The sequence below is a fragment of the Bos indicus genome, chromosome 5 (genome assembly GCF_029378745.1).
Source record: "Bos indicus isolate NIAB-ARS_2022 breed Sahiwal x Tharparkar chromosome 5, NIAB-ARS_B.indTharparkar_mat_pri_1.0, whole genome shotgun sequence".
NCBI classification, from domain to species: Eukaryota; Metazoa; Chordata; class Mammalia; order Artiodactyla; family Bovidae; genus Bos; species Bos indicus.
The window spans coordinates 57616693-57640240 of record NC_091764.1 but is presented as its reverse complement, the minus strand read 5'-3'; the positions used below and the strand labels follow the sequence as shown (position 1 = coordinate 57640240).

General features: G+C 52.9%; 2 protein-coding genes and 1 long non-coding RNA gene across 5 annotated transcripts; 1 reads left to right on the top strand and 2 right to left on the bottom strand.

Annotated features, from left to right (window-relative positions):
* Window positions 1-63: 63 nt before the first annotated feature.
* RDH5 (retinol dehydrogenase 5) lies at window positions 64-4453 on the top strand. Of its 3 annotated transcripts, none has more exons than XM_070789531.1 (5): window positions 64-316; window positions 1324-1651; window positions 1819-2077; window positions 3695-3858; window positions 4123-4453. In XM_070789531.1, exons 1-5 carry the CDS (start codon window positions 125-127, stop codon window positions 4344-4346), a joined length of 1167 nt encoding a protein of 388 aa, XP_070645632.1. In that variant the 5' UTR covers window positions 64-124; the 3' UTR covers window positions 4347-4453. The 3 variants fall into 3 exon arrangements, with proteins under 3 accessions (XP_070645632.1, XP_019816658.2, XP_070645633.1); XM_019961099.2 differs by having other exon boundaries at window positions 174-752; XM_070789532.1 differs by having other exon boundaries at window positions 174-752; window positions 1229-1651.
* Window positions 4454-5963: 1510 nt separating this feature from the next.
* Window positions 5964-9278, bottom strand: CD63 (CD63 molecule). Its single transcript, XM_019961098.2, has 8 exons — window positions 9131-9278; window positions 8459-8535; window positions 7295-7483; window positions 7057-7131; window positions 6859-6954; window positions 6609-6746; window positions 6278-6361; window positions 5964-6113 (listed from the first exon to the last, which is right to left on the bottom strand). Exons 2-8 carry the CDS (start codon window positions 8522-8524, stop codon window positions 6048-6050), a joined length of 714 nt encoding a protein of 237 aa, XP_019816657.1. The 5' UTR covers window positions 8525-8535; window positions 9131-9278; the 3' UTR covers window positions 5964-6047.
* A 958-nt stretch (window positions 9279-10236) lies between these two features.
* Window positions 10237-20081, bottom strand: LOC139183140 (uncharacterized). Its single transcript, XR_011566641.1, has 3 exons — window positions 19665-20081; window positions 18370-18524; window positions 10237-12538 (listed from the first exon to the last, which is right to left on the bottom strand). It is a non-coding gene; the product is annotated as an uncharacterized lncRNA (long non-coding RNA).
* Between the last annotated feature and the right edge of the window lie 3467 nt (window positions 20082-23548).

Below are 23548 nucleotides of genomic sequence, written 5' to 3'. Positions count from 1 at the left end.
CAGACGCTACCTTTTGGGTGTCTCTTTTGGGTAGGGACTGGAACTAGCTTCCTCTTAAGGTCTCAAGTCTCTTCTCCTCCTCGGGCCTTGTACCTGTTGCAGGTACCTTCCGGATAAGCAGAACATGGGAGTTCCCCACCCCTCCCCAGAGAAGGGCAGTGGGCCCCATCCCAAGCCTCCCAACCCAGGACTTCCATTTCTGGCAGAGGAGAAACAAAACAGAGAGCAGGCCTGGTCCAGCTCTGGCTCTCTGCCCCTCCACGTGCTCACGGCCTCTCCCAGCCTGGTGCTAAGCAGTGTCATGAGTCTGGACCAGGTGGGAGATTAACTCTTGAGTGTGGGAGCACTTCAGGGTGGGGAGGGGGAGGAATGACAGGTCCAAGGTTACTGACAGAGGGGGGCAGCTGCCATCCTGGACAGATACCCTCGTCTTAACAATCAGTGACAGAGAGAGCCAGGAAGCCCCACTAGAAAAGACCAAGCCAAGGGGGTAGCCAGGCGCTCCTGGCCGGTGCCAAGCCCTAGCTTCAGCCCACAGGCCCAGCTTCCCTGGCTCCTCCTCCCCCACCCCCACCCCCGCCAGCCCCACATGCACTTAATACTTCTGGCACCCAGTCCACCCGCCACGGACTTTGGCCTTAGCTGTAGCTAGTGTGGGAGCCTGGGAAGACCTGGACCACAAGTTTCTCGAGCAAAACAAAAGGAACAGCTTCAGGTGCTATAGTACCTGCCAACAGCTTTCCCCTGAGGAGGTAAGCAGGGTGCTGGGGGGAGGGGAGGGGCAGTGGCTATGAGAAGACTAGTGATATTGAAAACTCAAAGCCTAAAGCTTGGCGGGTGTCCCCTCACACTTTATCCCCTTTGATCCTCCACAGCTCCCAGGTGGGCATGCTGGGCGTTAGCCCTACTTGGTAGATGAGAAAACAAGTTCAGAGACACAGGGCAGTGCTCAGCCTCACACAATAAGTTTGGAGCCACCAGGACTAGAATGCAGGGGTCCTTTATGTGTTTCCAAAAACAGGGCTCAGCTGGTTTAGTGGGAGCTGAGGCAACAACAAAGATCCCTCTGCTCCCATGCAGCCGGTCTGCTCAGGACCCAGCTCATGACCATTCAGTTAAGTTACCCACAGATACAGAGTCTGCCCAGATTGTCACTTTACTTAGATGAACCATAGTTTGTCTGCAGGTTATCTGCCAAGCAGGTAATTTGTCAATTTGCTCAAACCAGAGACTTCCAGCTAGGCAAGGATCTGAGGGGTGAGGGCTGGAGGGCCAGCGTCGGCTAGACACGTCCCCCTGCCCAGCCTCGGCTGCCACCTGCAGGTCACCTGGGCTCCAGCCATGTGGCTGCCTCTGCTGCTGGGTGTCTTGCTCTGGGCAGCACTGTGGTTGCTCAGGGACCGGCAGTGCCTGCCAGCCAGCGATGCTTTTATCTTCATCACCGGCTGTGACTCGGGCTTTGGGCGGCTCCTTGCTCTGAGGCTGGACCAGAGAGGCTTCCGAGTACTGGCCAGCTGCCTGACACCCTCGGGGGCGGAGGACCTCCAGCGGGTCGCCTCCTCCCGCCTCCACACCACCCTGCTGGATGTCACAGATCCCCAGAGCATCCGGCAGGCAGTCAAGTGGGTGGAAACGCATGTTGGGGAAGCAGGTGAGTGTGGCGGGGGCCACGGGGATAGGCATGTGAGGTGTGCACACACAGGGGCTGTGGGAAGCCAGAGAGACTGTGTGGGGGGAGTAGCAGGGCTCAGATTCCCCCGGGAAGGAGAGGGGCCATGGGAATGCCTCCCCTACCCCACGCCTCTCATCCACCCACAGGGCTTTTTGGTCTGGTGAATAATGCTGGTGTGGCTGGCATCATTGGTCCCACCCCATGGCAGACGCGGGAGGACTTCCAGCGGGTGCTGAATGTGAACACGCTGGGTCCCATCGGGGTCACCCTCGCCCTGCTGCCCCTGCTGCTGCAGGCCCGGGGCCGAGTGATCAACATCACCAGTGTCCTTGGCCGTCTGGCAGCCAATGGAGGGGGCTACTGCGTCTCCAAGTTTGGCCTGGAGGCCTTCTCTGACAGCCTGAGGTGAGGAGGGCAGGGACTCCGCTCCCAATTCAGGGGGAGCTTGCTCAACCAACAAATTAGCAGCTGCCCACCACATGGCATGGTGGAGTTTAGGGCTTAAGAGACAGTTTAGGGCTCGACTTCCTGGGTTCAGATCCCAGCTTTCACTTGTGAGCTTGGTGACCTTAGTCAGTTACTGTTTTTTTCCCAGTTTGTTCCTCCTGTTAAATCACGATGAGGCCTGCCTCATGGGTGAGTAAAATGAGGGTATGTGTGAGGCTCCAGCAGAGCCTGGTACATAGAAAATGCCCCCAAAATCCCACTCTCTTAGTGTTATTGTTACTAATGATAACCATTACTTACCATGAGTACCTTTACATAACACTTTCTCATTCAATTCTCCCTAAAATCCTGTAAGGGTAGGTGTTAACACCCTTAGGGGATGGGCTTCCCTGGTGGCTCACACAGTAAAGAATCTGCCTGCAATGCAGGAGACGCAGGTTCAGTCCCTGGGTTGGGAAGATCCCCTGGAGAAGGGAATGTCTATCCACTCCAGTATTCTTGCCTGGAGAATTCTATGGACAGAGAAGCCCGGTGGGCCACAGTCTGTGGGGTTGCAAAGAGTCAGACACGACTGAGGGACTCACACACACCACACTAACATACCCAAAGTCACCCAAGACCACACACTGGTGGGAGCACTGGCACGTATACCTACAGAGCCTGATCCTCATGTCCTCCGGCCCCTATTTAGACAATAACGTTCAAAGTCCCATGAGAGCACAAAGCAGACTCAACAACCATAGGAACAGGGCCTGAATTTGGAACAGACCTTTGATTCCCTCAAGCTGAGCCCACCTTCTGAAGGAAGCCCTCCTCTGTCACCATCACACGGCAAATAGCATCAATATCCACTTTTGTCCCTATGCCTCAGTCGTTTAATTTTCATTTAATCAGCATCATGGAAATATACTTTCAACTTGGACTTGGGTAGTCTGTTCTGGGTACTCCCACTTTCCCCCAGCAAACACCAGTCTAATTTTTCCCCAGCAAAGATCCAGCACTTTCGACCCCATGTTTTGGGATCTAGGGAACATGGTTCTTCCAGTTCAGGAGTTGGCAGATTGTGCTTCCAGGGCCAGATCTCTAGCCAGCTGCCTACAAGCTAATAATGGCATTTGCATTTTTAAATAGTTACACTATAATCAGTTATGTAAGTACCTACATAATATTTAGATCTGCAATGCTGAAAATATTTACTATCTGGCCCTTTAAGAAGTTTGCTGGTCCCTGCTCTACGTGCTAGAAGAGAATACAAAAGGAAGAAAAACTCAACCTCCTTGGGACTTCCCTGGTGGTCCAGTGGTTAAGACTCTATGCTTTGACTGCAGGGCACCCGGGTTTGAGCCCTGGTCGGGGAACTAATATCCTGCATGACACAACATGGCCAAAAAACAAAAACAAATGAAACTCCGCCTTCCCTCTGACCCACTTGCCCCTCATCCCATGGCAGTGGGGATGTCTCTTCCTGTCAGAAATCCTGACCCTCTTCCCATCTCAGCATCCCTACACATGTCCCTGAAGGTCCTCTCCCTATAAAGACAAGAACCCAGAAACCTCTCTCTGCCCTCACTCCAGGCGAGATGTGGCTCCTTTTGGGGTACGGGTCTCTATCGTGGAACCTGGCTTCTTCCGAACCCCTGTGACAAACCTGGAAACTTTGGAGGACACCCTGCAGGCCTGCTGGGCACGGCTGCCTCCAGCCACACAGGCCCTCTATGGGGAGGCCTTCCTCACCAAATGTGAGTAGCTGGGCCCCCGAAGGGGCGCATGAAGGGAAACAAGGGTGCCAGAAGGCCAGTCCTGCATCAGCCTGCTGGGAGGAGACATGCAGGGCAGTCAGGGAAGGGATGAGGGAGAAGGGGGTGCCATAGGAGAACACCCCAGCCATAGGCAACCTGCCCACACCCCAAACTGGGGAGGGAACTGAGAACCCCAAGAGACCCGGCCTGGGGTGGGCTGGAGCAGGACAGGGACACTGATCACAACCGTCCACTGGGCTGCAGACCTGAGAGTGCAGCAACGTATCATGAACATGATCTGTGATCCGGACCTGGCCAAGGTGAGCAGGTGCCTGGAGCATGCCCTAACTGCCCGTCACCCCAGAACCCGCTACAGCCCAGGCTGGGATGCCAAGCTGCTCTGGTTGCCAGCCTCCTACTTGCCAGCCAGGCTGGTGGATGCTGTGCTCGCCTGGGTCCTTCCCAAGCCTGCCCAGACAGTCTACTAAATCCAGCCCTCCAGCAAAAGATGGTTGTTCAAGGCAAGGACTCTGATTTATTCTGTCCCCTACCCTGGTACTGCCTGGTGTGTGGCATAAAACAGTCACTCAATAAATGTATTATTCAAAACAAAAAACACTGTGGGTGGGCAGAAATGAAGGTGCACAGTGGGAGTTCAGTTCAGTTCAGTCGCTCAGTCGTGTCCAACTCTTTGCGACCCCATGATCCGAAGCATACCAGGCCTCCCTGTCCATCACCAACTCCCAGAGTTCACTCAGACTCACGTCCATCGAGTCGGTGATGCCATCCAACCATCTCATCCTTTGTTGTCCCCTTCTCCTCCTGCCCTCAATCTTTCCCAGCATCAGGGTGTTTTCAAATGAGTCAGCTCTTCACATCAGGTGGCCAAAGTATTGGAGTTTCAGCTTCAGCATCAGTCCTTCCAATGAACACCCAGGACTGATCTGCTTTAGGATGGACTGGTTGGATCTCCTTGCAGTCCAAGGGACTCTCAAGAGTCTTCTCCCAACACCACAGTTCAAAAGCATCAATTCTTCGGTGCTCAGCTTTCTTTATAGTCCAACTCTCACATCCATACATGACCACTGGAAAAACCATAGCCTTGACTAGACGGACCTTTGTTGGCAAAGTAATGTCTCTGCTTTTGAATATGCTGTCTAGGTTGGTCATAACTTTCCTTCCAAGGAGTAAGCGTCTTTTAATTTCATGGCTGCACAGTGGGAGACTGACCCCATTTAACTCCTAACCTAGGCTGGGGCTTCCCTGGTGGCTCAGTGGTAAAGGATACACCACACCTGCCAATGCAGGAGACGCAGGAGACATGGGTTCAACAACCACCACCACCTAAGCTGACATCCTCCAGGGTCTCTGGCGTGTTTAGTACCTGCAAAACATCTAGTACCCACAGGGGGCGCAAGGGGACAGTCTTGCGTGTTTGAAGCTGCGCCTAGAGACGTGGCCACCAGAGGGCACTGTTGGATGTCTCCTTTCTGCGTGAACTAAGGTTGAAGTCCAGTGTTAAAGAGTGGGAATAGGGGTGTGGAGAGCTGGTGAAGAGGAGTCAAGGCCAAGCTGGGTGGTTTCCATGGAAAAACAGGCACCCACCTCTTAAATTCTTCTATTATCTAAAGTAAGTCAAGAAGGACATAAACTGGCCACACAGGTATAAAAGTGACTTGTCACCACCCTGAAAGAAGCCAGGCCCCCTTGAGGATTAGTGGAGCAGGAAGTTGCTGGGACGTCTGAGGTGGGCAGAAGGCCAGGGAGAAGATGTCGACGGTGGATATAGGCCGGCCTCTCCCAGGTAGGACCTTTGTAGGGAATCCCATTGACTTGGGAGATGGCTTCATGAACCCTTCAGCACTGAGCCTGGCAGCACAGGGAGGGCAGTGGGCCTCAACCTCCTCTGGATCCCCACATCCACTGCCAGACCAAAGAAAGCCTTGAGCAAAATCCTCCTTTTGCCCCCTCCCCCCCTCCAAACAGGCCAGCCTTTCCCAGAGGTGCAAATAGAACAGGGTCCCAGAGGATGGGAACATGGATAAAGAGGGATAAGGGATAAAGTATCGCTCTTTAAGATAAATTGAGACTCTTTCTCTTTGGGGTCTGAAAAAATAATCCGTTTAATTGAAAAACCTGGAGTATATTACCCCACTCCCCTGGATGAGGGGGCTGAAGAGACAGACCCCCTACATCACCTCATAGCCACTTCGGATGCTCTTCACAAGGCAGCATGCTAAGACAATACCCAGGATCTAGAAGGACAGAGAGAGATGGGGGTGAAGAGGGGTCAGGGAGGCAAGATAGAGACCTACCCAAGAGACCCCAGAGACAACCAGGGCTCCCCTCCACAGACCAGTCCCCTGCTCAGCACCCTCCCACTGCCCCTAGTTCCCAGATGCCCAAGGGTGCCTCTCACCTCCACAAAGGCAATGCCTAGGGCTGCCGCAGCCACCACCAGCACATTCTTCCTCAGCCAGGCCGCAATCTTCTCCACACAGCCCTGGCGGGTGGCAGGCACACAAGACAAGACCCGGTCAGAAATTTCCCATACCCCACTCCCTGCCCACCTGGCTCCCCCACCCTCTGTCCCTTTCATCCTATCCCCAGCATTACCAGATCCCCTCCCGATCCCTGATGCCTAATTTCCCAGAGCCCCAACCTTCTTCACCTCCACCCCTGGTCCCTCTCACCTCCTGAAACATTTCCCAGCTTTCCTAAGTCCCCTACTATCTCAGCCCCCTTCCTACCTCAGTATGGATGTCCTTCACAACGAAATTAATCCCACAGTTATGAGTGATATTGACGCAGCAGGAGTCAGGGACTTTATTGGTCACGGCCAGGATCTTCTCCCAGTCTGTGTAGTTAGCCGCCCCGCAGCACTCAAACTGGGGGAGAGCAGAGATATGGGGGGAAAGGCTGTTAAGTGACCCTCCATCATCAACATGGAGGTAAGAATCTCCTTCTCCTACTACGCCTGCTCCCAGCAACCCCACTCACATCTTTCTGCATCTTATCCAGGATCGATGCCGTCTGGTTGTCTTTTGGATAATTCTTCATCTGCTGCCGGAAGTCCTTATTAAATTCTGATCTCACCTGGGAATAGGGAGGAGCACCATGGAGGTCAGAACTCAGGGCACCTGGGTCTCAGAGCAGCCACACCTCTGAGGCAAGGACTTCCCCTTATTCCCTACTTACCTTGTCTCTAAACACATAGCCAGCAATGGCTGCAGCCACTTCAACTAGCATGATAAGGGACAAGAAGATGGCAAACTGCAGGTGCAAAGGACAGGAGTCAGGTTAGAGTCTGGGTGGGAGGACCCTGCCAGTCTCAGGAACATTCAAGGTTTCCCTCACCCACCCACCCCCCAAACCCTGCCCAGAGAAATGCCCTTTCGGCAGCCCCAGGCACCCACGCTGGCCCACAGCCACTCACTGTGATCATAAGACAGTAGTTCTCCTTGCAGGCTCCACAGCAGCCCACAAAGGCCACCAGGAAGAGGAAGGCCCCCACTGCGATGATGACCACAGGCAACAGGAAACTAGGGGTGGCCCCATGGGTGATAGTCTGATTCAGGACGAGGTGGGTCCCTACGCCCACAGCAATCAGTCCCACCGCACAGGCCTGTGAGGAGGAGGGCAGGTCAGGACTCAGAAGACCCAGCACCCACCAGCCCCCCACGGTGGAAGGTGCGGGTGACCCAGGACACAGATGGAAGCCCACTCCAGAGAGACGGATTCTCACACCTCCAGGAAACTTTTGACAGTGGGGGAGGAGGCTGACCCATCCTTGCCCCACAGTGAGGGCTAGGCAAACTGTTCAAGGCTCTCTGGGAGAAAGCCGTCAGGAGGAACCACACCTTCCTTCAAGCAATTTCTCACCAAATGCAAAAAAAGAGAAGTTTCCAGTAAGCCTTGATCCCAGGACACACATGCCTCACAAAGAGCAATGCTTCCTTTGAGCCTCTTCCTATGCGCCTCCAGGGCTCCCAGAATTGCCTTCACTATCCTCATCAGTGACCACATCCTCACCAGCTGTGAGGAGGGCTCCTCAGGCCTCCTGGGCCTGGGAGAAGGGAGGGGTTTTAAAGGGGTCAAAGTGGCCGGTCCCTCCCTGTACAAACAGTAGCCTCTCAAGCCAGGAGCCCAGGACTGGAGCGATAGAGATGGGCAGAGCCCTTACCCACCCCAAGCGGCCGCGAGGGGTGATGAGGGAATGAAGAGGGATGAAGGAGTGGCGGGAGAGAAAGAACAGAGAAGCGGGGAGCAGAGGCGAGGCGCAGAGCTGCGATAGTATCAGAACAGGCAGTTGGCTGGTTGCCCCACTGCCCCATATCACAGGAGGCTGGGTCACCAGACAGGAAGGGCCCGGAGGGCTTACGGAGAAGGAGACCGGCCTTTGTCGGCCCAAACCAGCCTCAAAGTTTCCCGAAAGCTGGAGGAAGGGACGGCCGCGCTGGCTTCGGCTGTAGCCCGGGCTTTTTCCTCCCACATCTGGTCTCCAGCTGCCTTCATTGTTGGCCGCTCACCCCTCATCCCTCCGGAGCCAGGTCGCCCCGCACCCTGCCAGCGCGCCGCGCCGGCCCCGCTCCCCACTCACGCAGAAGACCAGCAGGAGAACGTAGAGCAGAAACTTGACACATTTCATTCCTCCTTCCACCGCCATGGCTGCCTGGCCTGGGGCAGAGGGGCGGGCGGGGGGATCAGAACCGGTCGAGGCGGGATCTCGCTTTCCGAGCTCCCCGCCGGCCCTCGAGACCTCCCCTGAGCCGCCCCCATTCCCGGCCCCTCCCACCCGGAAACCCGCGGTCAGATCCACGTCTTCCAGCCTCCTCCTCTACCCGCAGAAGAGAGGTGGGGGCGCCCGCAGCCCAGCCCGGACCCCGCCCCGCGGCCTCGCGGGGCCCTGGACCCACCCGAGGGCGCTGGCAGCGGCCAGGACCGAACGCCTACCCTCGGCCCTCCAGCCTCCAGGTGTTAAACACCCCTCTCCATTAAACCAGTCACGGAAAACTCTCCTCAGCCCCAGCCCGACCCCCGAGACCTTTCCCCTGGGTTCTGATCACCGACGAACAGAAGTGCGGCCGGCGTCCCCGCACCCCAGCCCGTCCCGGGCCTCCCGAACTTCACCAAGTTGAAAAGTTGCGGGGGCCTCGGAAGCGGCGGGGAGCGCGGCAGATCTGCGGAGGCCTGGGGCGAGCCCCCGAGCTGGGGGCGACCCGTGACCCCCTCCCCACTCCCCGCCGCAGCCTCTAGGGTCCCGCGGCCTCACCTGGGCTCCCGGAGGCTGTGTGCTGCTCTCCCGCCGCTGCTCAGGGGCTCTCTAGCTGCACCCCCTGGCTCCGGCCCCGCCCGGCGCGCGGCTCCGCCCCGGCTCCAGCCACAGCCCCCTCCCCCGACGAGTGGCCTCCAGCCTGCCTCATGTGACGGGGGAACAGCTGCGGCCTGAGTCACTGGGCTCATATGGGGAAGGCCAAGCCCCCCGCCCGGTCGAGGTCACGTGGCCCCCGCCCGGAGACAGCGCCCACCCCCACCAAGCGAGGGCACCAAGGGCAGGACCTCGGGGTGCCTGAGGCCCTTTTGGCGCCCCCAGAAAGGGGCCACCTCGGGGTAGGAGAGCGGGACCCGGCGCCGCCTAGATCTTTCTGGCTCAGGGAAAGGGAGGAGACATGTGAAAGCTAAAGGAGGGAGAAGCCGCCCGGAGTTACTCTCTGAGCGCCGGGTCGGGCTGCAGAGCTGAGGCGAGATGACCAGATGGTCTTCAGAAGGCCTCCTCATCCTCCACCCAGAGCCCACCCTCTTCCTCTCGCTCCAACTCCTTTCCAGCCCCCGACCCCTGCCCCAGAGTCAACAGGGAACTGCTGGCTCTCTGGGATCTGGTGGGCCCAGAATAAACTTTAAGAAAGGCCCCAGCCTCAGAGCCTCCAGCGTTCTAGAGTGGGTGTTCCTGTACCCGTCTCTTAACCCCTCCTCCGTTTTCTGGAGCTCCAAAGTAATGAGCCGAGAAGTGGAGGAAGCCCTTCCCAGCACCATGTCACCCAGCCAATCAAAACACGTCAGAGTCAGGCTCCTCCTTCTGCGGGAGGGTGGCCGAGGTGGCCTCCCACCCCTCTGGGATCTCCCTGTTGCGATGGAGGTTTGGGGGCGACCCTCACGCGGGCATGGCATATATACCCTGGATTGCCCCATCGCATCCTGGTGGACAGCCCAGAGGGCAAGGCCAAGAGAGGACTGGAAGGTGAGGGGGTGGTCTCAAGCTGCCTCCCTCCCTGTGAGCCATGGTGGTCCCCAGGAGCTATGTAAACAGTTCAAGAGCATAACCAGCCACTACAACCTGCCCCCCCCCGCCCGCCCCCGCAACCCCGCCTGGGCCCCGCCCCTCAGATTCTTCTCAGCCAGCCTGAAGAACCATTTCCTGAGCCTCAGTACATGTCAAGGAAGGAAAGAAACTAAGAGCAAAAGGAAGGCCATCTGGGCTGGGCTGAGAACCAGCTTCCAGGATCACAATCTTCCAGTAAGACACACCGAGGCCCTTGTGGACCTGGCGTGCCTGCATGCCTGCTAAGTCGCTTCAGTCCTGTCCAACCCTGTGCAACCCCATGGACTGGAGCCCACTAGGCTCTTCTGTCCATGGCACTCTCCAAGCAAGAACACTGGAGTGGATCGCCATGTCCTTCTCCACTTCTGGACTTTGTTTCCCAGTTATCACTGCAGGTGAGCTGTGAAGGAGGAACCAAGATGCTGAAGTAAGGAGTATTCATCTGTTTCTGCCAGCCATGTGCTGGGCACAGGGCCAGTGTGGCAAGAGAATTGGTGGCCCCGTGCTGTGCCAGCAGGCAGAAGCAAGCCCACGCTGTGAACAGAGGCAGAAACCCCTGGTGGCAGCTGGATGAGCTCAGAGGGAGGGACGGGTGGTGCCTCTGCCCCAGAGAAAAACAAAAAAGAATGAATTTCACCGAGGTGCTTGGTGCTCTCTGAGGTGTATGTGTTAGTCACTCAGTCGTATCCGACTCTTTGTGACCCCATGGACTGTAGCCCACCAGGCTCCTCTGTCCAAGGGATTCTCCAGGCAAGAATACTGGAGTGGGTTGCCATACCTTCCTCCAAGGGATCTTCCTGACACAGGGATCGAACCTGCGCCTCTTATGTCTCCTGCATTGGCAGTTGAGTTCTTTACCACAAGTGCCACTTGGGAAGCCCTACTCTCTGAGGTGACCTTAAACAATAAAAGGGCAGTCGCTCAGTTCCAGGGACAAGGAAAGGGTCAAGTGTAAAAAGGATTAGTTTTAAAAGTCCATGGCAGGAACTTTCCTGGTGGTCCAGTGGTTAAGAATCTGCCTTGCAGTGCAGGAGACACTAGTTCGATCTCTGGTCCAGGAAGATCCCACATGCCATAGGGCAGCTAAGCCTGTGTAACACAACTACTGAAGCCTGCACTCCCTAGAGCCTGTGTTCTGCAACAAGAGAAGACACTGTGATGAGAAGCCCACACACCACAAGTGGAGAAAGCCCACATGCAGCAATGAAGACCCAGCGCAGCCAAAAATAAATCAATTAAAAAAACGAAGCCCTTCCAGTGCAGGGGCATGGGAACTAAAGATCCCTCGTGGCATATTGGGGTTGGCTGGCTCACAGGGCTGGGGAAGGATGTGGTGACAAATGGTGGGCAGGGAGGTGGTCTGCAGTCAAGACTGAGAAACTTTAGCTACCAAAACACTAAGCATAATGCTTGGTCATTGACTGAATCTAAAGACATTTTAGGAAGAACTTGTCATTCAGTTGCTAAGTCATGTCTGACTCTTTGTGACCCCATGGACTGCAGTCTGCCAGCCTTCCCTGTCCTTCTCCATCTCCCGGAGCTTGCTCACACTCATGTCCATTGAGTCAATGATCCCGTCCAACCATCTCATCCTCTGTCACCCCCTTCTCCTCCTGCCCTCAATCTTTCCCAGCATCAGGGTCTTTTCCAGTGAATCAGCCCTTCTCCACAGGTGGCCAAAGTATTGGAACAACTAGGCAAATATGAATATAACAGAAGATTAGACACGAGAAAATAATGTTATTAATGATAGTACGATTATATAGGAAATTTTCTCTATTTTTTTAAAGATGCATACTAAAATGTTTCAGGGTGAAATGTCACATCTGTAATCGACCTTGGAATACTTCACAAAACAACAGATGAAGTGAAAAGAAGACAGTCTGACATGTACACCCATGGCTGATAGGTGTCAATATATGGCAAAAACCACTACAATATTGTAAAGTAATTAGCCTGCAATTAAAATAAATTTAAATTAAAAAAAAGACAGTCTGGGTGACACGACTGTTAAGAACCTAGTGGCTGTGTAGGGTGTGTTCTCAGGGCAAAGGGGAGGGTGGGAAATTACCAAGAGGGTGAATGCCGACCTCCTGCTGAAAGGAGGAGGAATGAATGCTGGCACATCTTGGTCCACGGGAGGGCTGATAAAGGCCACAACCAGGGAAAGGAGGGGAAATCCTTGGAGGGGCCTTTCAGAGAGAAAATCAAAACAAGGTGACTGCCTACCTGTGGGAGCAGAAGAGGAAGTGGGAAGACTCTGAGATAACTCAGAGTTTCCAGACCTGGGAGCCCAAGGGAGAGGTGGTGGTCACCAAAGGCAGGAGACACATAAGGTGCAGCCGGGTAGAGATGTCCCACCTGGAATTAGGAATGTGAGACTCAGGAGAGAGGAGTAGTCAGACTAGAGACAGAAAGTGATATTGAAATTCACAGACAGAGCATCCCTGGTGACTCAGGGGTAAAGACTCCGCCTGCCAATGCAGGAGACATGAGTTCGATCCCTGGGTCAGGAAGATCCCCTGGAGAAGGGAATGGTTACCCACTTCAGTATTCTTGCCTGGAAAATTCCATGGACAGAGGAGCTTGGTGGGCTACAGTCCATGGGATCGCAAAGAGTCAGACGTGACTGAGTGACAACAACAGCAAATGCACAGATGGGTGAAGGCCAGGGTGAGAGAACACTGAGACAGGATTTCAGAAAACCCTTGCGTGTAAGGAAAATGGGGGAGGGGTTAGTAGCAGTGAGTGATCCGAAAGGGAAAGAAAGTTGCAGAGCTGGGCTCCTCACTCTGCCAGGCCCAGTGCCCGGCACTTAGAGCCATGAGTTCTCTCAATCCTAATGACAACCCAGGAGGGCTGTGTGATTTGTCCTGTTTCGAAAGTGAAAGTGTTAGTCACTCAGTCGTGTCTGACTCTTTGAAACCTCATGGATTGTAGCCAGCCAGGCTCCTCTGTCCACGGAATTCTCCAGGCAACAATACTGGAGCGGGTAGCCATTCCTTTCTCCAGGGGATTTCCCCAACCCAGAGTACGAACCTGGGTCTCCTGCATTGCAAGCAGATTCTTTACCATCTGAGCAGAGATAAGGAAACTGAGGTTCAGAGACAGGGAGTGACATGGCCTGAGTCCAAGCTAGTAAAAGGCATTGTTAGGATTTGAACCCAGATCTCTGGGGGTTCCAGAGCCTCTGCTTCTTCCTCTGTCTCACTTTCTCAGAGGCCAAGAGAAAAGAGAATTTCAGAGTAGGAGGAGGGGACAGTGGCCAGAAGCACTGAATAGTAAAGAAAGGTGAGAAGCAAGAGAAGGCCATTGGGTGGGGTGGCATTTTCCAGAGCAGAGCCAGGGCAGGATCCTGAGCACCCCCTGGGTGAGTGTGGAGGCCTCCAGACAGGCAGGGGTGGAGCTGGGAGGTGGCTCAGGAGGATGGGACCCTCCTAGAGGAACACCAGGGGGAGGGCTGGAAACACACTGCGGCCAGGGTGGCATGCTGGCAGCAGCTGGGAGAGAAAGAATGGGGCCAAGGAGACCCAGGGGAACAGATCTGTGTGGAGCTGGAAGGGGGACGGCAAGAAAAGTCCATTCCTAGTCACATTCCAATGGCACCCCACTCCAGTACTCTTGCCTGGAAAATCCCATGGATGGAGGAGCCTGGTAGGCGGCAGTCCATGGGGTCACTAAGAGTCGGGCATGACTGAGCGACTTCACTTTCACTTTTCACTTTCATGCATTGGAGAAGGAAATGGCAACCCACTCCAGTGTTCTTGCCTAGAGAATCCCAGGGACAGAGGAGCCTGATGGGCTGCCGTCTATGGGGTCGTTGGACATGACTGAAGTGACTTAGCAGCAGTAGCAGCAGCAGCAGCAGCAGTCACATTCCTAGTCATGTTCATAGAGACTGTTATTGTTATTGTTCCACTGGGTATACAGCTTCTGATTCAGAAGATAAAAAAATCCGGAGACAGACGGTGGTGACAGCTGCACAACACATGGATGTACTGAGAGCCACTGAACACTTTAAAAACAGTTAAAATGGTAAATTTTGTGTTATGTATATTTTAACACAAAATTTTGTATTGAAGTTTAGTTGACTTACAGTGTTGGGTTAACTGCTGCTGTCCAGCAAAGTGGTTTGGTTATACACATATATTCTTTCTTATATTCTTTTCCATTATGGTTTATCCCAGGACATTGAACATGGTTCCCTGTGCCACACAGTAAGACCTTGTTGTTTATCCATTCTATATATAAAAGCTCGGGGAATTCCCTAGCAGTCCAGTGGTTAGGACTCCATTCTTCCACTCCAAGGGGCACAGGTTTGATCCCTGCTCTGGGAATTAAGATGGCATCACCAATGCAATGGACATGAACTTGGGCAGACTTCGGGAGATGGTGAGGGACAGGGAGGCCTGGTGCACTGCAGTCCATGGGGTCACAAAGAGTTGGACACAACTGAGTGACTGAACAACAACCATTGGGAACTAAGATCCCACATGACTCAACACCGCCAAAAGCATAAATAAAAAGTGGGGGTCAAAAACCTTATATCTGCTAACCCCAACCTCCCACTCGATCCCTCCCCTAACCCTCTCCCCCTTGGCAACCACCAGTCTCTTCTCTATGTCAATGACACTATTTTTTTTAAAAAGAATGGCCTTCCCCGCTAGCTGGGAAAGTTGGCATAGAGCCCTGGGTACCTCTGAGTGGGGAGGCAGCTGACCTCAGACCTGGCCCTTAACATCACATCCTTCAGAGCCTCCAGCACCAACTCCAAGGCCTAGTGTCCAGAAATGTCACCTGACTAGCTGGACTTCCCAGGGTAAAGAACCCGCATGCCAGTGCAGGAGATGCAAGAGACACGGGTCAGGAAAATCCCCTAGAGAGGGAAATAGCAACCCACTCCAGGATTCTTGCCTGGAAAATTCCATGGGCAGAGGAGCCTGGCAGGCTACAGTCCAAGAGGCCACAAAGAGTAGGAGATGACTAAGTAACTGAGCACACAGATACATACATACACTTGATTGCTCAGGCTTCTGTCCCTTGGGTGCCTGGCACCGGTCAGTGGTGGGTGAGCTGGGGTAGGCTTCTCCCCTCCCACTCCCCTCCCTCTCCCCACACAGCGGAACCAAGCTACTCTCTAGCTCTCCAACCAGAGCCAGCAGCAGGGCATGGAGGCCACAGGTGTCCCAAGAAAGGGTGGTGCCATCTGAGAGCACGTAGGCATTGCCCAGACCCAGTGCAATGCACAGCAGCTTGCAGCCAGCACCCAGGGCCTCCCACAGCCCAGATCTGCAACAGACCTCTTGTCCCCTCCACTCAGCAGGCCCCTGGCCTGAGCCCCACTAGGAGGGGCCGGCCCAGAGGTGAGGCTGCTAGGCTGGGTCCTCAGCTCTCTGCCCCCATTCTTACCCGCCCCTCTCTCAGGTGCTCTGGTGGGAAAGGGAGGTCCCAGTGAACTCCTGCCTGTCGAGGTCCTTAGGGGTAGGGGAGCACGGGAGAGGAGCCAGGAGGCATGAGGAAGGAGAGGAGGGAAGAGAAGGGGAGAGCTGAGGAGGGTGGGAGAGGAGTGTGGAGACACAGGAGCAAATAGAAGAGGGGAAGACAAGGGAGAAGTTGGGGGAGAGGGCAGGGGAAACAGAGAAGAAGGATGAGGTACAGGGTAGGGAGAAGGCAGGAGGAGGAGACAGGGATGGGAGAGAGAAATAAAAAGGATGCCCTCTTCACTGGGAGGACAGGAAGGGTGACGTGGGAACTTCAGATCCAGAGGTCGGGTCTGAACTGGGGACCTGAGATTGCAATCCAGAAGCCCTAGCTTTGGATAGGAGGGAGGCAGGGGTGCTTGAGAGCAGCTCTCAGATCTCAGGGCTAGATCAAAACAAGGGCAAGCCTGGAGATGTTCTGACTGCCCGAGTCTAGAGGCACAAAGAGGAGACTCCAGTCACTGTGGGGCCAACCCCAGCTCGGGGCAAGACCAGCTCACTGCACTATGGTACCCAGGGAACATCATTGCCAGTCTGCTCACCTCCTCACCGTGAGGAAAGGAAGGCTCAAAGAGATGAAGCCATGGACTCAAGTACATCCTGCAAGTGAGAACCAGGGTCTTGACACAGCAACTCTGGTGCCGCATGCACCATGTTTGCCACCAGCAAGCAACACCCTGAGGTCAGAAGCTTTGGTGACAGACAGGCTCTGCCCTACATGAGTAGGTGACTTTGGCTGAACTCTCGCCCTCCCTGAACCGCAGCTTCTCCCACTGCCTTCCTCACAGCACAGGACAGTTGTGAGCATCAGACGAGAATGAAAGGGACAGTTCTGTTACCTTAAGTATTGTTGTTATTCAGTCTCTATATCGGGTCCAACTCTTTGTGACCCCATGCACACCAGACTCCTCTGTCCTCCACTATCTCCCAGTGTTTGCTCAAACTCATGTCTAATGAGTCGGTGATCTAAGCATCTCATCCTCTGCCCCCTCTTCTCCTTTTCCCATCAATCTTTCCCAGCATCAGGGTCTTTTCCAATGAATTGGGTCTTCACATCACGTGATCAAAGTATTGGCGCTTCAGCTTCAGCATCGGTCCTTCCAATGAATATTCAGGGTTGATTTCCTTTAAGACTGATGGGTTTAATCTCCTTGCAGTCCAAGGAACTCTCAAGAGTCTCCTCCAGCACCACAATTCAAAAGCATCAATTCTTTGGTGCTCAGTCTTCTTTATGGTCCAACTCTCAAATACATATATGACTACTGGAAAAACCATAGCTTTGACTACATGGATCTTTGTCTACAAAGTGATGTTTCTGCTTTTTAATATGGTGTCCAAGTTTGTCATAGCTTTTCTTCCTAGGAGCAAACGTCTTTTAATTTCATGGCAGCAGTCACCATCCCCAGTGATTTTGGAGCCCGAGAAAATAAAATGTATCACTGCTTCCACTTTTTCTCCTTCTGTGTGCCACAAAGTGACGGCACTGGATGCCATGATTTTCATTTTTTGAATGTTTAGTTTTAAGCCAGCTTTTTCACTCTCCTCTTTCACCCTCATCAAGAAGCTATTTAGCTCCTCTTCACTTTCTGCCATCAGAGTGCTATCATCTGCATATTTTAGACTGTAGATGTTTCTCCTGGCAATCTTGATTCCAGTTTGTGATTCATTCAGCCTGGCATTTCACATGATGTACTCTGCATGTAAGTTAAATGAGCAGGATGACAATATACTTTAAAAATGATAAGTCTTAAATGAAATTACAAAACAGAAAGAGACTTCAAGAATGAGCTTACAGTTGCCAGGGGAGGAGAGGAAGGATGAGAGGAAGGGATAGTTAGGGAGGTTGAGATGGACATGTACGCACTGCTGTATTTAAAATGTATAGCCAACAAGGATGTACTGTATAGCACATGAAACTCGACTCAATGTGTGGCAGCCTGGGTGGGAGGGGAGTTTAGGGGAGAATGGATACAAGTATATGTATGGTTGAGTCCCTTTGCTGCTCACCTGAAACTGTCATAACATTGTTAATCAGCTATGCTGCTGCTGCTAAGTCGCTTCAGTCGTGTCCGACTCTGTGCGACCCCATAGACAGCAGCCCACCAGGCTCCGTTGTCCCTGGGATTCTCCAAGTAAGAATACTGGAGTGGGTTGCCATTTCCTTCTCCAGTGCATGAAAGTGAAAAGTGAAAGTGAAGTCGCTCAGTTGTTTCCGACTCTTCAAGACCCCATGGACTGCAGCCCACCAGGCTCCTCTGCCCATGAGATTTTCCAGGCAAGAGTACTGGAGTGGGTTGCCATTGCCTTCTCCAAATATACAAAATAAAAACTTTTTAAAAAAAGAATGATAACTCTTGATCATACCGGTTTTAGACTCATGGGAGTTCAAATGATTTTATTTTGAGTAATACCTGGGTGCCACCCCTCTTTAGATGGCCAAGGAAAGGGTTGGAAGGGACAAGCCAATCTCCTTCGACACCTCCTACCCACCTTGGCCTTGGCCCAGGGTTCTGGTCCCAGCTCCACCCCACCCCAGCCCCCACTGCCAGGCTGGATCCTCAGCACTCTGCTCTCTTTTTACCTGTTCCTTTCCCTACTTCTGGGGCCCCCAGCGCCTGACCTCTCGCCCCTCATTCTCCCTTGCCGGATTCCTGTCCCAACCTCCTCCCAGCCCTCGTCACTGTTACCAACGGGGTCAATCAGATGTCTGACCGGTGACTGGGCAGGGTGGGCAGGTCCAGCCTAAGGCCTCTTCATGCACCTCCTGGGGCAGGAGCTCCCTGATGTGTGGTTCTGGCGCCAGGACCTGCCCAGGGGGCAGAGATTGACACAACTATGGTTTCTTCTGGGAGGGAGCAGATCAGAATCTGGGAGAAAGGAGAAAGAGGCAATGCAGGGCGGCTGGTTAGCTAGAATCTCTCTTCCTTGGGGCTGGGTCAGCTCATCCACCAGGGCTTAGTCCCCGGGGAAGCAGACTCTGCGCTCACACCCCTCCCTTTCTCAGGCCTGCAACTGAAATAGTGGTGCCTCATGCCAGGATGGTTGGGCCACAGGACCAGCCTGGGCCCACTGCCCCCAGCAGGACCCCACCACTTGGGCCTGGAAAAGCAGAAATAGGAAAGAAAGACAGGAAGAGGTGGGCAGGCCCAGAGAGACCAAGAGTGAAAGCGGAAAGAGGGTGCACCCCAGGACAGGGAGGGCTTGGCCTGCTCCGAGAGGTAGTGGGGAGCGGAGAGGGGCAGGGGCACGGGAGGAAGACGTGACTCCAAGTGATCCTTAGGGTTCCCCACTTGTATCCCACCCACCTCCACCCCCAACCCTCCAAAAGTGAACTTTGGGTCCCTCCTCCCAACCTCCTACTTCTCTCAGAGTGCCTCGGGTTCAAAGTGGTTAACACAGCTTGGGGAGATCCAGGGAAGATAATGATAGTTTAGAATGCGGTGAGGGAGATGATTGTAATTACACAGTGAGCTTCTCTCTGAGGGCTTCAGGGTATGTGGCAAGGACCTGGGAGGATCCATTCCACCAACAGACTCTCCCCAGCCCAGAATAGCCTCCTCACACCACACCCCCAGAGGCTCCTGCAGGGAAGGCCAGGAGGGGAAAGTCTTTCCCGACTAGGGAATCCCCCTCCCCAGCTGCTTCTCAATAGCCTAGCCCTCCCGCTCCTTGGAAAGACCTGCAGTGCCAGGGAATGAGTCCACTGACCCTAGAATTAGGGCCTTTAGGAGGAAGAAGTGTGTGGGGGGCGAGGGGGGGGGGCGGGGGTGGTCAGGGGTCATGAGTTACTGCCCACTGAATCCAGCTCTGATGGACCAGGCAGTTTGAGTGTGGGGTGGCCTGAACGGTAGCAGTGCCCCTTTACCCTTAGAGTGGCTCCCCCCAAGTGCCCCCCACCCAGCTCCCACCAGTCCCTCCCGCACCGCCCCCGCCCCCACCCCCGCCCCGTGCTGGAGTCTGCAACTCTGAGAGTGGACCAGGTGCCTCTAGCCTAGAGCCCTGCTGACCTGGCTTCCAGGATTTACAGCTCCTTTTCCTGAGGGTCCCTGATGGCTCAGAGGTTAAAGAGCCTGCCCCCAATGCGGGAGACTCGGGTTCGATCCCTGGGTCAGGAAGATCCCTTGAAGAAGGAAATGGTAACCCACTCCAGTATTCTTGCCTGAAGAATCCCATGGACAGAGAAGAGAAGCCTGGTAGGCTACAGTCCATAGGGTCGCAAAGAGTCAGACATGACTGAGCGACTTCACTCTCTTTTTTTCTTTCCTGAGGATATAACATAACGTCCCCGCTACCCAAGGCTACACGAACACCTTTTCTCTCCAGCAGCTCCTGAAACCTCATCTCTGCTTCTCTCCCGGCAACTCACAACCTTCAAAGCTCAATGCCTCCTGGTGGGCTTCAACCTACGTTTGCTATGAACCAGTCAGGACCTTAAAGGAGGCGGGACTGAAGGTTGCCTGGGTAACACCGGGAGAGGGGCACCCTTGGCTGGAAGACAGTTGCCTGGGAGACCAGAGCAGTGGGCGGGGCCACAAACCCTGGTTAGCTAGTGTGGTGAGGAAAGAACTAAATGTCCACATCTCTCCTAACTCCTTTGCCGTAAAGCCAGTAGCGTTCCCTCCTCGGGACTGGGTCTAGAACAGCTGGAAATCTGAAGTTCCTGAAAAAGAACTCCCGGGGATTACCTGCAACCCAAGGGAACCCAACCCAACATTACCAAGCTTGAGGGAACTCAAGGAAAGAAGCAAGATGTAGGAGAGGGTGGAGAGAGGAGCAAGCCTTAATACATTATGATATAGAACTTCTCAGACTAGAAATCTAAAGTGAAAAATACGCCAAGTATGGGGGAAGAAAAAAGGTCCGTTTTAGTCCCACTTCCAAGAAGCAGAAATTCCAGATTCCACCACCAGATGGCAGTCTTGCCCACTCATTGGATTAAATGCAGTCCTGGAATCCGCGGGAAGCCAGGAAGCAGAAATCCTTTCTGTGTCACAAGTTCCCAACTCTTGCTCTCTAGTATTTGGCAGATACTCATAACTCCTTCTGGCCATACATGTACAGTTTTCTTTCCCTAACGGGACTCTGACCAGAGCCAGCGAGCAGGATTCATTCATTCTTTATTCAAAGTCACTAAAGAAGATTGCTGGGAGAAATATCAATAACCTCAGATATGCAGTGACACCACCCTTATGGCAGAAAGTGAAGAACTAAAGAGCCTCTTGATGAAAGTGAAAGTGGAGAGTGAAAAAGTTGGCTTAAAGCTCAACATTCAGAAAACTAAGATCATGGCATCCAGTCCCATCACTTCATGGCAAATAGATGGGGAAACGGTGGAAACAGTGGCTGACTTTATTTTTCTGGGCTCCAAAATCACTGCAGATGGTGACTGCGGCCATGAAATTAAAAGACGCTTACTCCTTGGAAGGAAAGTTATGACCAACCTAGACAGCATATTGAAAAGCAGAGACATTGCCAACAAAGGTCCATCTAGTCAAGGCTATGGTTTTTCCAGTGGTCATGTATGGATGTGAGAGTTGGACTATAAAGAAAGCTGAGCCCCAAAGAATTGATGCTTTTGAACTGTGGTGTTAGAGAAGATTCTTGAGAGTCCCTTGGACTGCAAGGAGATCCAACCAGTCCATCCTAAAGCAGATCAGTCCTGGGTGTTCACTGGAAGGACTTATGTTGAAGCTGAAACTCCAATACTTTGGCCACCTGATGCATAAGAGCTGACTCATTTGAAAAGACCCTGATCCTGGGAAAGATTGAGGGCAGGAGGAGAAGGGGACGACAGAGGATGAGATGGTTGGATGGACATGGCTTTGGGTGGACTCCAGGAGTTGGTGATGGACAGGGAGGCCTGGCGTGCTGCAATTCATGGGGTCGCAAATAGTCAGACATGACTGAGTGACTGAACTGAACTGAAAGAATTCTTTGAAAAAATTTCTGGCTTTCTTGGGTCTCACAGTGTGAGACTGATAAGTTGGGTGATAGTAATGACTAATTATCTCATTTAGAATTGGGTGTCAGGCAGTTAATCTTCATAACCTTATAAAATAGGTCCAGTATTGTCATCTCCACCTTACAGATAAGGAATCTGAGGCAGAGAGTCAAGTTCACACAGCCAGAAAAACGGGACAGCTGCGTCTTAAACCCAGGCAACCTCAGTTTGAGTCTAGAAGCTATGTGAGTAAGCCCCACAACACACAGGACTTAGATATAGCTAGGAGAAGCATCTACTGTACACTTGGGAGTCAGGAATGGACTCCTGAAAGGCATATCCAAAATCTCATCTATACTGAGACCTGAAGAAAGAGTAAATTGAGGGGAGGGAGGGAGGGAACGGAGGTAGGAGGGGGAGTTGTTCCAAGAAGAGGAAACATTTGTACAGAGATACTGTGGAGATGATCAAGAAATAGAGGGCAAAGGCTACATCCAGGTTTCTGACCTAGGTGATTGTCATTCACTAAAATGAAATAGCAGAATGGGGGCACAATTCAGGGGAGAGACGTTCTTTGTTCTTTGTTTACCATATTTCATCTATGATTGAGGGTGTTTGTAAATGGCAATATCAAGCCGGCATCTGGACTGGAATTTTAGCCAAGATTGTTTACCTAGTGTCCTATCTACTCTATATGCTTCCTGAAAAGGAGGGCTAAGTTTTTCTATTGCTGTTTGGTTGGTTTTTCGTTGTTCTTTTTTTGGCTGCGCTGGGTCTTTGTTGCTGCACTGTGCCAGGCTTTCTCAAGTTGCAGAGAGCAGGGTGAGGCTACTTTCTAGTTGTGGTGCAAGAGCTGAGCTTCTCCTTGCAGTTGCTTCTCTTGTTGCCTAGCACAGGCTCCAGAGCATGAAGCTCAGTAGTCGTGGTGCACGGGCTTAGCTGCTCAGCAGAGCGTGGGATCTTCCTGGACCAGGGATCGAACTCATGTCCCTTGCATTGGTAGATGGATTATTAACCACTGGACCACCAGGGAAACCCAGGAGTAAGTCTTGTTTTTCTTTGCATCTCCTAGACCTGCCACTGGCTACATGTTCGGTAGGGAAGTAAAAACTGGGCCACTTCCTCTGAGGAAGAGAGGTGACACCACCTCTGCTCTCAAGGAGTTTTGAATTTTGCTGTGGAAATGACATCAGAAAAACATTTTGGAGAACAGGATAGGCTAAAGTATGGGATGAAGTTAATCACCGCTCTGGAAAATCAGAAAGTAGAGCAAAGAACTGTGAAGAAGGAGCCTGTGAAAGCCCTTACTGAATGACTGCTGTGTAATCCTCACAACCAGTGAGGGCAGGCAAAGCGATCCTATTTTATAGAGGAAGAATCGATGAAAGGTTGAGATGCTCCTGTCTTGGAAGGAACCAGCTGTCTAAGGTTTTTGTTTTGTTTGTTTGTTCTCCACTCTGCTGCAGTCTTAGTTCCTGTTCTCCATAGAACAGATCATCTCTTCAAAGCTCCCTACCTTGGTCCTCCTCATCCCTACCCAACCTCCCTTCTTTATACCTGGGCCCGCAATTTCCCCCTGCCTCATTCCACTCCAGTTCCCAAGCCCAACTCTGTCCTTACACCCAGGGCTTCATCTAGTCCAAAGAGGAAGCCAATGTCCCTCTGTTCTGCCTGAGAAGTCCAATAATGTTCATCCACTTATTAAATAAACATCATGTGTGCCAGGAAACCAGAGCTAATCTGATCCCCTCAAATATTTTCAGTCTATTGGTTGTCTATTGACCTCTAGGGCTTCATTATTTATTTATTTATTTTTGGTACAAAGTTTATTATTGGAGACATAGCACAACAACAAATGGGAAAGCACACAGAGAAACAATTCATTTAGTTAAGAGAAAAGCAAGGCAAAGAGAAGGATGTGGGCATCCTCCCTAGTGAGGAGGACCTGAC

What these genes read in the sequence shown, in the direction of transcription:
- CD63 (XM_019961098.2), bottom strand. Translation starts at nt 8,524, where the DNA reads ATGGCGGTGGAAGGAGGAATGAAATGTGTCAAGTTTCTGCTCTACGTT. An exon ending in TTCTCCTGCTGGTCTTCTGC is followed by an intron (nt 7,484 to 8,458) that starts GTGAGTGGGGAG and finishes TCCTCCTCACAG; the next exon opens with GCCTGTGCGGTGGGACTGAT. An exon ending in GCTATGTGTTTAGAGACAAG is followed by an intron (nt 6,955 to 7,056) that starts GTAAGTAGGGAA and finishes CCCTATTCCCAG; the next exon opens with GTGAGATCAGAATTTAATAA.
- RDH5 (XM_070789531.1), top strand. Translation starts at nt 125, where the DNA reads ATGGGAGTTCCCCACCCCTCCCCAGAGAAGGGCAGTGGGCCCCATCCC. An exon ending in GCCTTCTCTGACAGCCTGAG is followed by an intron (nt 2,078 to 3,694) that starts GTGAGGAGGGCA and finishes CCCTCACTCCAG; the next exon opens with GCGAGATGTGGCTCCTTTTG. An exon ending in GGAGGCCTTCCTCACCAAAT is followed by an intron (nt 3,859 to 4,122) that starts GTGAGTAGCTGG and finishes ACTGGGCTGCAG; the next exon opens with ACCTGAGAGTGCAGCAACGT.